Raw genomic sequence first — 17486 nt, forward strand, 5'->3', positions numbered from 1 at the left:
AGCCTGTCCCATCTGTCCTGTCATTCTCAGCACGCTCGCGGAGAGGTTAGACGGTTGTATGGCGGATTGTCGGTGTTCCTTGATATTGTGCATGTTTCCATTTATAATTGTTCATTTTCGAATTGGTTACTTATCTGAATTTTGTCATCGCATCGTATGTGATTTAAATTAATTGTTGTGTTTGTTGATTACGTTTATAAAAGTATTTTGTTGAAGAAGTTTGTGATATTTTGCTGAAAATGGAATGGATGTTAACAATATTCGAGGATATGTCAGGACAGACGTTGTTTATTGCATGCAGCATTGGATATGTTATTTATTATCTATGCCAAGTTGTTAAGGTAAGTTTAATAGATAATTCTTATGTTTTATAGTCGACATTCAAACAACAAAACGAATTCAATACCTGTTACGATCATAATTTTTGAATTTGTTCCGAACGTTTTTATATGCCCTATCAATAAATGTTAATAAAACGATTTCAATAGTTGAATTGTAAAAAAAAGATTTTATTTTTTAATATCATTATCTTTACAAAACAACATTAATCTTTAATGTTATAACTCAATTTAAATATGATGCTATACAACAAAAAATAGAAATCTGCAGTCACATTGGATCAATATATACCATGTTAGGTGTAGGCATGCGGTAATATAAGCGCGTGTGAGTATTTCGGACGATGAAAGATATATAATAACTAACTAGTCGTGCATGGCATCGTGCCTTAAGGCACATTGCTGAAGCTTCCAGCACCGAATATTATTATTTTTTTAAAAGCATCAAATTTTTGGCGAAACCGATTTTTTAGAATTTTTAAATTTTTAAAAAAATCAGATTTTTTTTAATATTCTGAAATGTTTTGGTAATTTTGAACTTTTAGCGGTTAAGCGCCGCATCGCATTGCTACGGATAAATTTAGGTACGGAACTCATAGAAATGTTTTATAAAATATCTGATAATATGATCTGCATGTGTCTAATGATAATTTTTGACCGCCAAATGTGCATGTGTCTAATGATCATTTTTGACCGCATATTTTATATTGGATCTCGGAAACCGCTGGACCCTTCCCAAAAATTTTATCAGTTCTTCATTTCGCCGATACAAATAAAATGCTTTTATCATTGAAATCGGATGTTCCGTTATCTCGACCATTTACCATTTTTGTAAGGTGACCATAATTTTTTAAGTATACCATACTTTAGAAAAAATGTATGTATGTGTATGTGTGTGTGTGCGTGTGTGTATGCGTGTGCGGATACAAATTTTCGTCGACGATTTCGGGAACACGGATCAACCGTTTTGAGTAATTCAAAAAACTTTCGATTCGTATTGATAAGGAGACGTGCTGATTAGTATTTGGCGAAGGCAGATCTAGCAATTCCGAAGATATGGGGCAAAAAGTGCCAAAAACGGTACCTCAGTTTTTAAGAGAACGGAGCGTCCGATTTTAATAATTCAACAAACATTTTACTTGTATTGACAAGATGAAGAATTGATCAAATTTTCATAAGGGCAGATCTAGCGGTTTCGGAGATCTAACAAAAAAGTAAAAAAAATGCCATTTCAGATATCGTTATCAGATATTTTATAGAGATTTTAACAATAAGTATAAATTATGTTTACATTCCTATGGGTTCCGTACCAATGTTTATGCGTTAGACGGCGACGCGTACGCACTTTATATTTTGTCTCTAAGCAGTTGAAGCAGTTCGATTGCTTTGAAAAAAAGTTCAGATCTTCCAAAATATGTCAAAATAAAGAAAACATTTTTTTTTCAAAAAAAAAATAAATAAAAATTTTTAATTTTTTTTTCAAAAAAGTAATTTTTTGTCCAATTTATAGTTTCTCAAAAATCTTATTTTTTTTAAGTAAAATTTTTTCAAAAATGTTAATTGTTTTTAAAAAAAAATAATAAATTTGGTACGGGAAGTTCCAGCAATTTGCCTTAAGGCACGATGCCTTAATTGCCTTAAGACAGAATTCCATTTACAGCTAGTTTTATTATTAAATAAGAAAAATATTCAATTTAGACTTATACTTTTCGAAAATCCGTGACAAAAGATATAAATCCGGGACAAATATTAATTTTAGAAAAACCCGGGACACAAGATGGAAATGCGGGACTGTCCCGGTCAAACCGGGACGTATGGTCACCTTAATTTTTGGCATTTTTTGCCCCGTTACTTTTAAACGGCCGGAAATTTCAGGCAGACTGTTGGGGTAATAACTATAGCAAAATCAACTTATAATTATTGAATGTAATGAATACAGTAGAACCTCGATTATCCGGACCTCGGTTATACGGATTCGCGATCATCCGGACATAATCGCATCGGAACTTGCATATCCTGATGTGCATATATACATTAATACATTCTCTGTTTTAACGTGCATATATACATTTTTAAAGGATGGTGTTATCCCTTAAAGATAAAATAAATATTATAGAATCATTAAAAAAGGCGAAACCGGCCGTAAGTTAGCTGATAGGTATGGTGTAGTGTAGATACATCCACTATAAGCGATATTAAAAAGAATGCCGCTTCAATTTTGTCGTACACTTGCAAGTTAGATAGTAAAGAGGGTAGTGAAAATCGGAAAATGGTGAAGAGACCGAAAAATAAACTCTTAGAAGAAGCTCTATATTGTTGGTTTTTACAAAAACAATCAACAAATTATTTGTAAGCAACTTTTCTTCTTCATTGATACTTTACGTACCACCTGAATATAGTTAGCTCATGTTAATATAATATGTACGAGGTCTGTTCAAAAAGTTTTCGTAATTTTCGTTTTTTCAAAAAAATATTGATTTATTCGTCTACATTAATGTGGTCCCCTTCAAAGTAGTCCCCCCCAGATATAATACACTTATGCCAGCGTTTTTTCCAATTTTCGAAGCACCCTTGATATTCACTTTTTGATATGTCCTTGAGCACTCTCGGCGATTTTCTTCAATCGAGGAAAACCGCCGTCCTTTCATGGGTCTCTTCAACTTTGGGAATAGGAAAAAGTCACACGGAGCCATATCTGGTGAATTTTTGCACTTTGCAACACTTTATTTCATTTTTTACGCCAAATTTAATACAAATTCTTTGACTTTTTCAATTCTTCCATTGTAAAAATCGCCGAGCTCAGAAAAACACGTCGAACCTTAGCGACTACCACAGACAAAGTAAACAGTGAATATAGCTGAAAATTTCATCATACTTTAGGGGCATGTATACCAACACAATAAAAAAAAATTTTTGACAATCAGACACTCCAGACCCGCGAAATTTAATTATTAGTAATTCCGGGTACTTTTTGAACAGACCATGTATAATGTAATCTAAGAAAATATGTAAGTGTTAATTTTCTAATAAACATCGATTTTTGTTGATATCTATGTATGCATTTGTTATTTTTGATAAACAAAACATTATTCTTCATAATTTGGATTATCCGGATTTTCGATTATCCGGATGCCTATCGACAACAATTAGTCCGGATAATCGAGGTTCTACTGTATATTTAATTTATTTTGTTAAAATTGACAATTGAATTTTTTATTAAATATTTTTATTTGTACGGTTGCCATTTCCAAAAATTGTTTGTATTTTAAGGTGTTTTATTAAAATTATTTATATGTATCGCATAGCAAATTAAATCAAGACCCGAAACACGTGCTAGATTATCTAGCATTGGTTTTTTATTTAACCCTTTGCGCCTCTGAGGCGACAGGGCAGTTTTTATACACGACATGAGCAACCCGCGGCCCACGGGCTTCATATGACCTTTAAATATTTTTCTACGGCCCGCCAAGCATTTTTAAAATAGTACATATTTTATTTGTTTCATCAAATTTCTCTCATCAATAAATCAATTAATTTATTCTTTTTTGTTGCATTAATTTATGATTTTTTTAACTTTCCGTAGGGTAAGTTATTGTAATGGGCCGAAAATCGAAATTGAATTTTTTTACATTTCTCGACGTTTTGAAGGTTTCTGAATATTTTGGCATACCTCAGAAAAAATGGATGTGTGTGTGTGTATGTATGTATGGATACAATTTTTCAGTCACGTTTTCGGGCGCACGGATCAACCGATTTAAATGGTTCAAAAAACATTCAATTCCTATTGATAGGGAGATGTGCTGATTAGTTTTTGGCAAAGGCAGGTCCAGCAGTTACGAAGATAAAGGGCAAAGAGTGTAGAAAATAGAAATCGAGTTTTTGAGAGAACGGAGCATCCGATTTGAATGATCTAAAAAACATTTAATTAGTAATGATTGGGAGAAGTGTTTATTAGTTTTTGGCAAAGGCAGGCCCAGCCATTTCGAAGGTACGGAGCTAAATGTGCAAAAAATGGCAGTTTTTGAGAGAATTAAGCGTCCTATGTAAATGATTCAAAGAACTTTCTGCTTGCCTTAACAAAATAATAAATTTTGTATTTTTTTTTATTTTTTTTCTTAGTTTTTTTGGATATCGAAAATAATTCAGATTTTATTTTTAATTCTGACAAAAGTTCTAATATAGATTAAACAAATAATTTTAACTTTGTAATTTAGTTTATATAATTCTTATAAATATTAGACAATGTTACAATATTTATAATAATCTAATTGAAAACATTCAGTATTCCTCGAACATTTTGTTACGGTACGGGAACTTCCAGCAATTTGCCTTAAGGCACGATGCCATGCACCCTACTAGTTTTATTTTTTTTTCTAAATATGGAACATATCGAAATTTATTTTCGCAAAGCATAATTTTCATAATAAAGGCGGAGACAGAAAAAAATATTACACTTTTTCTGTGGAATGATAAAAATGTGCCTCTTGGAAATTGCTTTGAACCTTAAGATACTGTAGAGAATTATCAAAAATAAATTTAGATATTATTGTGAATATATGTTTTTCAATGTCCACAAATTCATATAAATCAAATGGCATAACATTATACTTACTTGGTTCTAAAAATTATACACATTAAGTTCAGTTGCTGTATTGAGAACAGAACAAGTCCTGTAAGCTGTTGTGCTGAATTGCTAGTCGGTTTTACATATGGCAACCCAAACTGTTGTTTCATCTCTGTATGGAGAAATGTTTGCAATAATATTTTTTCTTTTTTGTATAATGTTAATATTTTTGGTTTATATGCGATAACTGTATTTTGGAATCAGCACCCCCGAGGGGGTGTGCCCCACATGTTGAAAACCGCTGCTCTAGGGTATTCAGAAATTAAGCGATTGCAAATTGCACGTTACCATCGACAAGTTTTTAAAAGCTCTAAGTTTTAATGATTTTAGGAACATATTAATTACCAAGCAATATTTTACTGTCTATAATTGATACTTATAAATTGGCGACACATTTTTCTTACGGAAAAACGTCATAGTCACAGTACTTCAATTTCATATAACTCAGTATTTAAATATTAATTTGACTTCAACCATTTTTTTGTAATAGTACTCAGAAGAGTTTTTAGAGAATTTTTTGTTGAATGATAACCTTGTGAGATACCGTAATCATCTGACCTTGTTAAATTAAATGATTAGTAAGTTGTATACATGATTACCATGGCAAAAATGTAACGAATTATATCAATTATGCATTGATAAAGTTTGATAAGAAATTATCATCCTAATTTTTAATATTTGTGTTGTATGAAATCAATAAACATTGAAACCAGGAAATGAATGATTAATTTAGATAGCAATTGAAGTATCCCTGATTTAATAATTTTATTCAAATAAACATAAAACACTAAAATGGATAGAATTTTTATTGTTTTTTTATTATTGTTATTATCAACATCGTTATTTAAACATACAATATCTTTTTTTATTTACATTTGTGAATTACAATCGAATTACAATCGTTCTTATACAACATTCAATATGATGTAAACATACAATATGATTATCATTAAATAATAAGAAAATCTCCTAAAGCTTATAAGGAACATATTTCTTTTTCTATGGAGACAGGAGTGTCGATTTGCCTTTATTTTAGAAAAGAATGCTTAAAACGTTATTACTTAAAAAGCTTTTTTATAAATGGAAAATACTAAGGAGTATGTGCTTGATAATACTTTAGGAAAAAGAGGTGCTCAAACGTTAACTTTTTAACTTCCCGTAGGGTAATCAACTTCCCGTAGGGTAAGTTATAGTAATCGCAAAAAAATCGAAAATGAAAATTTTTATATATCTTTACGTTTCAGAGGTTTTTGAATATTTTGGCATACCTTTTTTTTTAGAAAAAATGGATGTATGTGTGTGTGTGTGCGTGTACGTGTGTGTGCGTGTACGTGTGTGTGTGTGTGTGTGTGCGGATACAAATTTTCGTCGACGATTTCGGGAACAAGGTTCAACCAATTCCAATTATTCAAAAAACATTCGATTGCTGTTGAAAAGGAGACGTGCTGATTAGTTTTTGGCATAGGCAGGTCTAGCCGTTTGAAAGATACGAAGCAAGAACTGTCACAAACGGGAAATCAGTTTTTAAGAGAACGGAGCGTCCGATTTTAATAATTCAAAAAAAACATTTTACTTGTATTGACAAGATGAAGAATTGATCAAATTGTCATGAAGGCAGGTCCAGCGGATTTGGAAATCCAGTAAAAAAGCCATTTGGCGGTCAAAAATGATCATTAGACATATGCACATCAAATTATCAGATATTTTATAGAGATTTTAACAATAAGTATACATTTGGTTTACATTTCTATGGGTTCCGTACCAATGTTTAACCGTTAGACGGCGACGCGTCGCTTACGCGCTTCGATATTTCGTTTAAAAAGTTTAGAATTTCCAAACTATGCCAAAATAAAGATTTTTTTTGTCGAATTTATAGTTTCTCAAAAATCTAATTTTTTTGAAGTAAAATTTTTTCAAAAATGTTAATGGCTTTTAAAAAAATAATAATTTTTGGTACGGGAAGTTCCTGCAATTTGCCTTAAGGCACGATGCCATGCCCCTACTAGTTATCTTATCCCATCTTTGGAGTTGCATAAGATATGTTAGAATGATTTATATTTTTTTTTCTTTTCGCGGACTCAACATGATTTGAAAAGATTGGATGGCCGATGTATCAGCAATTGCATTAGATTTATCAGCATCATTATGTAAATACTGATTGTTAACTTTAAGAATAGGAATGATTTCATATTTTTTTTTGAATTTTTCAGTATAATACCGAATATTATTATGACAGATATTAGAAGTTTCTAGCTTCTTTTTCCATATTTCGTTTTTGAAATTTGAAATAGCAATATTGGGGATTATTAGCTTTTTTCCATAATCTACGAATTTTATTTTTATATTTGATATCATTAATAATATTTTTTTGAAGCTCTAAACGACAGTCAGTTTTTCTTTTGGGCACTGAGAAATCAATGCATGTGATACCGTTGTCGAAAGATGGTTAATTGCGTCATAAATTAGTTGTGGTTTACCTAGAGATTCGTGAATGTTTAATTGTATATGCATATATTGCATACGGGGCATCAGAATTTATTTTAGAGATATGGTTTTTTCTACAAAGTATCTTATTTTGATCCGTAGTATTCAAAAATCATATGTGGCTATGCGACTTTTTTTACTCAAACAAATCCACCCGCATATATATGCATTTATGTTATAAATTCAATGACCGAAATAGAAAACACATTAAGCTCATAAGCACAACTATTGCATTTTACATTTTGTGGACAATTGAAAAGCCATTGTTCTTTGTCCTATTGAAATCTTGCTCGTTTTTGTAAATATATCTATTATGCATACATGTTTATGCCAATGATAATGCTATTTATATTTCACGTGAACGTGGTGTTAAATTGATTGCTAACTTAATAATGTGGTGTTTAATTTATTATTGTTGAACGATTCCATGCAATTTCTTTCCATAACATTATTTCGCCATATTTTGCAATAACTGCCAATCTTAAAACATAAAATAAATATTGTAAATTAGCGTGAAAATGATCAATAAAATTGGTTATTTTGATAAAATTGTCAACTTTTTATTTTGAAAATTAAGTTTTGCTTTCTTTAAAAAATTCAATGCATGTATGAACTGACATCTTTCCAACAGACTTACAATATCTGTAATTGTTTTAATTATAGTGCGCTAACACGAACTTGTATATCCTACAAGCGCGGCCCATTATTTAACCCTTTCGACTCGGATGCCGCCGCTCCGGCGGCATAGTCATTTTACCGTTGCGCTCGGATGCCGCCGCTCCGGCGGTAAATCGTGTCGGCGACGACTCGTCGCAAACTAAACTTACATTTAATTTTTTTTTATTTTTTAAAAATTAATTTACTATTACATTCATTTATTGATTGATTTATTAATTTTATAAATAAATATATAACAAAATTAATTTATTAGCTCATGATCCCCATAATTCTAATAAAGATCTGTGAAGAAATGATTTTTTAAACAATATAGCATGGTTTTGAGTGCATTTTTTTTTTAATTTTCAAAATTTTCTATTTTATTATCATAATAACTATATTTAAAAGCAATATAACCACATTTTGAAAAAATCCGATACAAAAAAAAATTCCGAGTTGAGAGATAAGTCTAGCACTATAATATTCCGAGCGCAGCGTACCGACTGGCAGTCCGACTCCCGAGTCGAAAGTGTTAAAACTTTGATGAATTTTTAAAAGTAAACTACATTTTGAAGGCCCAAATGAAGTATATAATTAACTTCCCGAATGGGTACGTTATAGTAGTCGTAAAAAAATCGAAAATGAAAATTTTTATATATCTTTACGTTTCAAAGGTTTCTGAATATTTTGGCATAGCTTAGAAAAAATTGATGTATGTGTGTGTGTGCGGATACAAATTTTCGTCGACGATTTCGGAAATCGGTTCGAATATATAAATCTATCAGTTTCTTAGATGTACAACTCTTTCGCGAAAATAATAATATAATAACTGATTGGTATCACAAACTAACATACTCAAGCCGTTATCTTAATTACCACTCTTACCGCCCCCTCTCTATCAAAATAGGCACAATCATAAACTTAATTGACCACGCATTATTATTATCACACAGTAAAGTTTTAAGAAAGAATCTCTCTCTCATTTCACAAATCCTAACCAAAAACTCCTACCCACAACACCTCATCCAATCCATAACAAAAAATAGAATCTTATATCTCCAAAACCGTCACAATAATTTAATTGATAACCCAAACCTTGAAAACTACGTCGGAACTATAAGTTTACCTTTCATTAAAGAATTACATTACCCGTGGAGAAAACTTTTCAATAAAAATAATATTAGAGTAGTTTGTACTTCCGAAAACACTTTTTCAGCTCTTTTTACAAAATTAAAATCAAAATTTAACCCAAGAATCTTAAGTTATCTAGTTTATAAGCTTAATTGTCTAGATTGTAATTGCGTCTACATAGGTGAAACTAGTCAGAACCTGCACAAAAGAACATCTCAACACAAAAACAATTCTAAAAATAAAAATCAGTATAAAACACAATTAACAGATCATATTAATCAGCTCAAACATAACATTGATTTTTCCAATCCCACGATCCTACATTTCGAAAATAATTTATTTAAAAGACGATTTAGCGAAGGATGCTTAATATCTTTACACAAGGATACAGCCATAAATTTAAGAACTGACAACAATTCGCTTTGCAATGACTATAAAATAACCCTAGACCATTTTCAATTACGCCACCATATCTGAATGAAGCGTGTATTATTATTATTATATTATTTTACAAAAAGCATATGTTTGCCGGTCTTTTTACACTTTCGCAAAAATTGTAAACACAATTCATTCAGTTTTCAGACGTTAGTCAATTTGTACACACTAGAATGTAAGCAAAAAAATTGTCAAAAAAAAAAAAAAAAATTAATTAGTTTAAATATTCCAATTATTAATAGCCTGGTTTATCACAGTGTAATAGTGTAGTGTATTTTTGTATAATTAATTTCTGTAAGTACTTATATATAAGTTATAACTTTATATTATTTTCCTCCTACATCATATAAAATCTTTTAGTTTTCCACTGAATGACGGTCTCGATGAAGACCGAAACGTGTTACTGCCCGATTCTAAATAACACATCAAAATATATATCAACACCAAACTCACATATTTCAATATATATTCAGTATATATTACAATGACAAACTGTAAAAAATAGAGGAAATGGGGCGCCAAGGATAAAATGGCATGCGGGCGCTCAGGACCCTTGGACCGCTACTGTATATATAAAAATAAATTTTATGTTATTTTTTTGCAGCGGCCTGTGCTGGCATGTTCAGATGGACCTTTCCGCCAATTCCTATTGCGCAACGTACCCTTGCTAAGACAGAAATTCTGGCCGACCCTATGGTGCGTGGAGGCGCGGGCGCAAACAGTGCTTGCCAGTCTCTTGCGTTCGAGATTATTGCCCGTTGTGAAGTACAGACGGTTGGTAATACAATTAAACAAACGATAAACTTTTTTTTTTCAAATGAAGAGATATTATATGAAAAAGTGGCATTTTTTATAAATTCTAAACCTTTAATATTTAGGTGTGGGTGACATAGTGAGTGAATAGCTGGAATTCCCTATTTTACAAATAAAATATTAGACCTTAGAAGAAGCAGTTTGGAGCCATCACTCAGAAATATCATATCATTTGTTGGACTTTCCTATTACCTATAAATAACTGCCAGCATTTGTGTTTTAACAATGTGAAATCATTTGCTATATTTTGTGTAACTTTTAAACTGCTAAGCCTTCTAAGTCTGCCTTTAAGAAAAACAATACTAGTTACCAATTACCAATCATATTATTATTATTATTATTATAATTATATTATTAGTGCTTACTTAGAAGACAGATACATAACCATTTTTTGTTCACAACAGATACATTTCTATCCTTTTTTTGTTCACCGCTTAGTTACTATGTATAGTTATACTCTCTGCAATCTATTTTTCAAATTTTGCGTCCATGCTTCTGTGTATTGCATCCTGTATCATAATTATCTCTATTTTCTCAACTTGCTCAAACCATCTGCAAGCTTGTCTAGTTATTTCAATTTTTATTTCTTTTATAAATACTTTTCCAACCCAGTTTCTAGAAATTGTAACAGAAAAGCTTTCATGGCACTTGTATTCAGTAAAATTATATCTCTTTTCCACAAAGGGGGCGTCCATTAATCACGTGAGGTTTTTAGGGGAGTGGGGGGGTTTGTTTGACAAAAAATCACGAAATACCTCGTGGGGGAGGGAGGAGTATAATAAGATATAACGTGTATTTATTTTTACCTGAAATTAAAAAAAAATCGAAACCAAAGATCAGAAATTTTACGATTTTTTCTCGTAACTAAAAATACACGTGATGTTTGGTGGGGAAGGGGGGGGTTAATTTTGAATATCACCGCGTATCATCAAGGAGGACGGGGTCCAAAATTCCTTAAAAAGACGATCACCTAATTAAAGGACGCCCCCAAATTACAAATTTTATCAGAATGATGAAACGTACTTCTGCATTAGCAATATTACTTATTTAATTACCGTTTTTAGCTATAAATAATCTTTACAATTTCCACGTTTATTTATGATTTATATTGTTTTGATCATTTTTATCGTTTCTTGTTGATAGCGATAAAAATGTCCTAAAAGAATTCTTTCATATTTACAGCGAAAACTATAATATTCTTTCTGAATTAACACATGTTAAATATAAATTTAATGCGTTTTATTTGCTATATCTAAATATTTTTAAACATGATTTTTGTTGACTTTTATGGCCCATCCGTAATGTTGACCATCGCAATATTGTTGTAAACTATAACCCAATATTTTGGTTACATTATATTTCAGAGAAATTTTAACATTGGCTGACGGTGGCGAAATTGGGCTCGATTGGCTAGAAACAGGATGTGATCCAAAGTCGCCAGTAATATTAATCCTTCCGGGATTGACTGGAGAATCGCAGGCAGAATATATTAAATGTCTTGCGTTATCTGCTAACAGCATCGGTGTTCGCTGTGTTGTATTCAATAACCGTGGTCTAGCAGGTGTACAACTAAAGGTACTATTAAAAAGGTTTTGTTCTAATGATTTTTATTTGGGAATTATGTGCAACTATTTCTTTAAGGAATAAAAAGCAAATTTGGTAAAGTGTTTTAGACAGTGGTTGCCAACATTGTACGCTACCCCCACCCAACAAGCTGTTTGATTTTTTTTACAATCTAATTTTAAAAATAAATAATCAACTGAATAATATAATTTATAAGAATATACATAAAAAATATTGGTCTATTTATTTCTTATATAATTCCAACATTTTGATTTATTTTCGAAAATAGTATTTTGAAAGCAGTTGTACATCCCACTCTTGCAACAACCTCACGGCCTCCTGAGGAGTCACGCCTTACAGGTTGGAAACCACGGAGATAAAGTTTTGCTACTTCGGTAAGGGCTAAAATATAGCATCGAACTCTACTCCGGGACCAAGCTCTGAGGGATTTCAAAGAAATTCAATTAATTGTTTACCCCCTTTCGTGCTATTTAGCTCGATGAATCTTGGGCCCGCAGATGTTAGGCGTTAACGCTTCTTCGCGCGTAATACCGCATGTCCACCGGTGGTACACCACAACGAACTAACATTACAGAACCGCGTGGCCACCGGTAGATACACGATATGTGTGTTATCTGGAATAGACCATTTTTTGGTGCGGTCCCAACAAGTAAAGAACGATTTTCGATGCGGTCTTCAAGGTGTTAAGCTGATCTCGAGAAAGGTTATAAAGCCTGCCGAAGGCGAGGCGGTGCTTGCGCGCTTCGATATTTCGTCTCTATGTAGCTAAAGCAGTGCGCGATTGCCTTGAAAAAAATTTCAAAATTTTCAAAGTTTTCAAAAATTTTCTTTTTTTTTAAATTTAAAATTTCTCAAAAATCTAATTTTTTCAAAGTTTAAAAACAAAATTAATAATTAAATTAAAAATAAGTAATTAAAATTGGTATGGAAAGTTCCAGCAATTTGTCTTAAGGTACGATGCCATACACCACTAGTTTATTTATTGTTTCAACAGCATTCAGAACTACTTAACCTTACGTGTCCTATGAGCTGTTTGTTGAAGGCGGTCTCCATATTATGCATATTTAATGCCCTTGCCATAGCGGTTGCGAGATGGATTCGGACGAACCAAACATTACTCAACTCAGCGGAGTTTTCACCAAAATCCAGACGAGTTAACACCCGAGGTTCTCAGTTCATTTCATACGAAGGATGGGGTTGCAGCATTGTCTTACAGACTCGCCTCATCCTGGTTTTGAACAATTCGTAATTTATTCTAATGGTCATTATGATTTAATCATTTTCAATTTCCTATTTCAACATTTGGGCATAGTATGATAAAATATGTGCAAGTGGTCAATTAGGTTTATTGCTCATCTGTATGGCAATTTTCCATACCTTTAGGGAATTATATAGCTATTATGTGTCAACCAAGAAGGACTTCAAAAATTCTTCTGTGCGATAAGTCGATTATACAACGGTGTCTTTAAAATTTTTTAAATGCACGTGCTATTTGTTAAATTATTTGTGTTAATTTTGTTATCATGCTTGTTGTTCAATTTTGTTCTTTAAAAATTATATTTAAAAAAGTGCTCGTATCGTAGATAGGACAATTATATTATTAGTTGGGAATCACATTAATTAATTTTTATGAAAAATAGGTCAAATTGTTTTTACAATACCAAAAACAGGTTTCTGTTAAAACGAATTTGAAAAAATTCTGTTAAAATTTTAATATTGGCTGCAAAGAGTGCAAAGAATTACGGCTTATTTTTAAGATGCATTTTTTATTAGGTTGAGAATATTATAGTTTTACGATGTTAGCTCGTGTAAACCGTTTTTTTTTTTTGTCTCATTGTTAGACACCTCGTCTATATTGCGCAGCAAACGTTGATGATCTCTCTGAAGTAGTGGAACATGTGCATACTTTAAATTCAGATGTGCAGTTAGGCGCCGTAGGAATCTCTATGGGGGCTCTTCTCATAGGAAATTATATAGCCACAAGAAGCAAAAGGGCATCTAGTGTTTTAACAGCTGCCATGATCATATCTGCTCCATGGAATGTTTTCAAAGGTTGGTTCGTATATTGATATATATGGTCGAATTTTAATTTTATTTTATTCATTTATTCATTTATATGCAAACCATAATCAGTAATAATGATATTTTAATTTATCAACATTCATTTGTAATTATTTATTCACTGCCTTAACTTTTCCCGGGCATTATCTTATATTTTAATTTAGCGAAAACTCTATTCGCAGATGATACAGTTGGATGTAGACAAAGAATGTTTCATAGAATGAATCATTTTTACTATATGTATTCTCAATAAGTTAATTCAACTGAAAATATTTAACGATCTTTTACTCAAAATATTAAACTTTAGTGACGGTGTACTTAAAGCGCTTGCCTACATATGTAGGCAAAAATTTATCTTGCATTGTAAAGATATTTATACATTTTTTTTTCATCTTTGGATGTAATTTATTTGCATTTTATAGGTACAAAAAGTATAGAAAAGCCTTATTTGAACAGTATGCTTGGTCGCTACTTGGCATCAAATTTATGTACAACATTGAAACAGTATAAAACTCAGATGATTGGGCCATGGGACATGGATAAAGTCCTGGCAGTAAGTAATAATTGAATCGTTACGATCGAATAAACTACTTTATCACTCATTAATTTTAGAGCAAAACCATAAAGGAATTTGATGAAAATTTTACTACATTGCATTTTGGTTACAAAAATATTGATGACTATTATTCTGCTGCAACTCTACATGATAAAATAGACAAGATTACAGTACCCTTGTTATGTCTCAGTGCCGCAGATGATCCATTTCAACCTCTCGATGGTAATTCAGTTGTTTTATTTGTTTTTATGTATTGTATTTTGCATTTAGAAAATAATATAAATCAAAATATAAGTAACTACTGAGATAAAGTCATGTTAGATATTTATTTTGATGTTTTTTAAGTCCCTTGAAAATAGATTTTGCTTTCTTTGTCATAGATTTACCGGAAATTTATTATTAAATTTTTGGATGCATTCAAAGCACTTTAATTTAATTACCACACAAATTTGTTTATAGTATTTGGTTAAAAATTATACTTATATGATATTAAAATTGGCCTTAATTATTTAATATTCTAACATATTTGTTTATATGTTACAGCTATTCCCATCGAGCAAGCAGAAAATAGTAGCTATGTTGCAATTGCTGTTACAGCCCGTGGAGGGCACATTGGTTTTATGGATGGATTGTGGCCTTTAACTCAAAATCAGTATATGGCAAGACTCTTTGGCCAATATTTTTCTGCTGTTTTTAATGTCAATAATGACATTAATTCTTTAAAAAAGAAAATTCAAGTACCTTATCAATGTGATAGTGTAGATTTATATTCGGCTGTTGCAAGTACTGTTAACTTATGATTATTTAAAGTTGAGCATAAAATAGTATTATTTTAGTATCATTCTTTTTAGATATAATTAATTAATCTGACTTTTTATAATTTTGTTTTACATATAAAATAAATAATGTTATTAATGTATAATTATATAGTCTAACCAGGAAATTCTCTAAATATATTATTCCTGATGTTATTTTGTTGTTTCTTTACTAGGAATATTTTATTAATGCGAATTTAGTACTGTGTAATTTCCATAAGTAATTTTTTTTTTTTAAATTTATCAGAACTTATGGATTCTATGAGCTGTTGTGATTAATATCTTACAAACTACGTTTGTTTTTATTATAGATGGCAACCCAAACAGTTGTCTCATCTCTATGTGCTGAATTTTTATTATAACAATTACTGTAATAGTGATGCATTTAATTGTTGCAGCAATACCGTATTAGGGCTGTTTTCACTTGGAAACATATTGCTATCTATATTTCTAAGCAAAAATCGTTGTCACTGCTGCCTGACAACAGGCTGCTCGAAGTGGGTATCGAACCAAGAACCCCTGATCCAGGTCCGGTCGTTCTAGCCACTTACCTACGAGCAAGCCCTCCATAAGTAATAACACCATTTTTTTTTTAAATGAAATTAAGGTCTTCTTAATTTAATTTGTGGCATTGTTCTATTTCATGTGTTTTTAATACATGACATAAACCACTCTTAAAAGGGCTTTTCACTTTAGTAAAAGAGATTACTTTGATTAAAAAATTTTATTATACAAAATTATTAATATTTAACCTAAGATGTAAATACATTGATACTTTATGCTAAAATGGAAATGAAAGCAAATTCAATTGTATTTTATATTTTGCCCTTACACCCCATTAAACATAACATGCACAGCATATATAATATAAAATCTATGAATCTCTAAATGCTGTATGAATGTGAAATCTTTATTTCGTTGGTGAATATATACACATATATATATAAATACATATGTATATATATATATATATAAATTAGAACAATATAAAACACAGCACAAAATATTATAGATGAGAAATTTTAAGACAACATTATTGAAATATTACAACTTCATATTATATTCCTTTCAGATCCTCAGGAAGATCATTTTTTGGGTGTTTGTTTTCAAAATGCTGCTTGTATGTTTTCGGATCTGGCATTTGAGCCTGAAAAATATTATATAATGCATCATAATTTCATACTATATTTGTTCATTACAGAAATTTGAGGAAATAACATTTTTACTTAGGTACTGTTAAACCAATTCGAGGAATTTTATTTCATAATATACTATTATATGCAAAATTTAAGATCTTATTTTCACAATATTATGATAGTTTAAACATATTCAAGTCAAAGATAAATGTAAATGAAAACTCTTTCCGTTTGATTATTCTAAAAGAATAATCAAGTAATACTAAAATGCAGTAATAACATGTAGAAAAGTAGCACATTTAGCACTTGATTTTGAAGAACTTTGTCCTACCTTGCATATAGCACAAACGTGAACAAGAGCTTTCTGAGCTGCCTTTTTTTGTTCGTTTGCACTGTGTCCTTGTTGTTTCTTCAATTTCGCCGATTTTTCAGCGGCTTTCTGTTGCGATTGCACTTTCTGCTGACCACGCGCCATGTCTGCGAAACATATTGGTTAGAATTGATATGACCTTAAAAACTACAGTGCATAAAATGTAAACTAATTTAAATAAATTAAGTATTAGAAAAATAACAAAATTTAATGTGTAACACCTTTCCAAGAGAATTGTCGGGTTTACAATTAATGAAAGAATGCCAAAACGACAAAACATATTGTGACGAAACAAATTAACAAACAAGCTACAAACACTTTTTTATTTTATTACAATTATAAAAATAATATATTAATTAACAAATCCTCACCTTGCACTTATCACTTAGAATTTGCTAGAGCAAAAATTTGACAGCTATTCCCTATTCTGTAGAAAAAGGAAAATGTATTGAGAAGATTGCAGCGCCATGTAAAAATTTCAA

The 17486-nt window shown here is 31.0% G+C and overlaps 2 protein-coding genes across 3 annotated transcripts; one reads left to right on the forward strand and one right to left on the reverse strand.

Moving 5' to 3' along the window:
* Positions 1-239: 239 nt before the first annotated feature.
* LOC113375302 (phospholipase ABHD3-like) lies at positions 240-15526 on the forward strand. The gene is made up of 7 exons (XM_026615241.1): positions 240-341; positions 10274-10443; positions 11847-12057; positions 13908-14118; positions 14550-14680; positions 14740-14905; positions 15227-15526. The coding sequence occupies exons 1-7, from the start codon at positions 240-242 to the stop codon at positions 15481-15483; spliced, it is 1248 nt and encodes a 415-aa protein (XP_026471026.1). The 3' UTR covers positions 15484-15526.
* Positions 15527-16337: 811 nt separating this feature from the next.
* LOC113376759 (zinc finger protein 706-like) lies at positions 16338-17485 on the reverse strand. Of its 2 annotated transcripts, none has more exons than XM_026616803.1 (3): positions 17226-17367; positions 16966-17111; positions 16338-16645 (listed from the first exon to the last, which is right to left on the reverse strand). In XM_026616803.1, exons 2-3 carry the CDS (start codon positions 17107-17109, stop codon positions 16556-16558), a joined length of 234 nt encoding a protein of 77 aa, XP_026472588.1. In that variant the 5' UTR covers positions 17110-17111; positions 17226-17367; the 3' UTR covers positions 16338-16555. The 2 variants fall into 2 exon arrangements, with proteins under 2 accessions (XP_026472588.1, XP_026472587.1); XM_026616802.1 differs by lacking the exon at positions 17226-17367 and adding an exon at positions 17376-17485 and having other exon boundaries at positions 16345-16645.
* Position 17486: the final 1 nt, after the last annotated feature.

The sequence above is a fragment of the Ctenocephalides felis genome, unplaced genomic scaffold, assembly GCF_003426905.1.
Source record: "Ctenocephalides felis isolate EL2017-DRISC unplaced genomic scaffold, ASM342690v1 CF-g0.4_SCAFFOLD_01886, whole genome shotgun sequence".
NCBI lineage: Eukaryota > Metazoa > Arthropoda > Insecta > Siphonaptera > Pulicidae > Ctenocephalides > Ctenocephalides felis.

Excerpts from the sequence above, each read along its gene's own strand:
- LOC113376759 (XM_026616803.1), bottom strand. The coding sequence starts at position 17,109 with ATGGCGCGTGGTCAGCAGAAAGTGCAATCGCAACAGAAAGCCGCTGAA. Across the intron at positions 16,646-16,965 it reads ACGTTTGTGCTATATGCAAG|GCTCAAATGCCAGATCCGAA; the intron begins GTAGGACAAAGT and ends AATATTTTTCAG.
- LOC113375302 (XM_026615241.1), top strand. The coding sequence starts at position 240 with ATGGAATGGATGTTAACAATATTCGAGGATATGTCAGGACAGACGTTG. Across the intron at positions 342-10,273 it reads ATCTATGCCAAGTTGTTAAG|CGGCCTGTGCTGGCATGTTC; the intron begins GTAAGTTTAATA and ends ATTTTTTTGCAG. Across the intron at positions 14,681-14,739 it reads ACATGGATAAAGTCCTGGCA|AGCAAAACCATAAAGGAATT; the intron begins GTAAGTAATAAT and ends CATTAATTTTAG.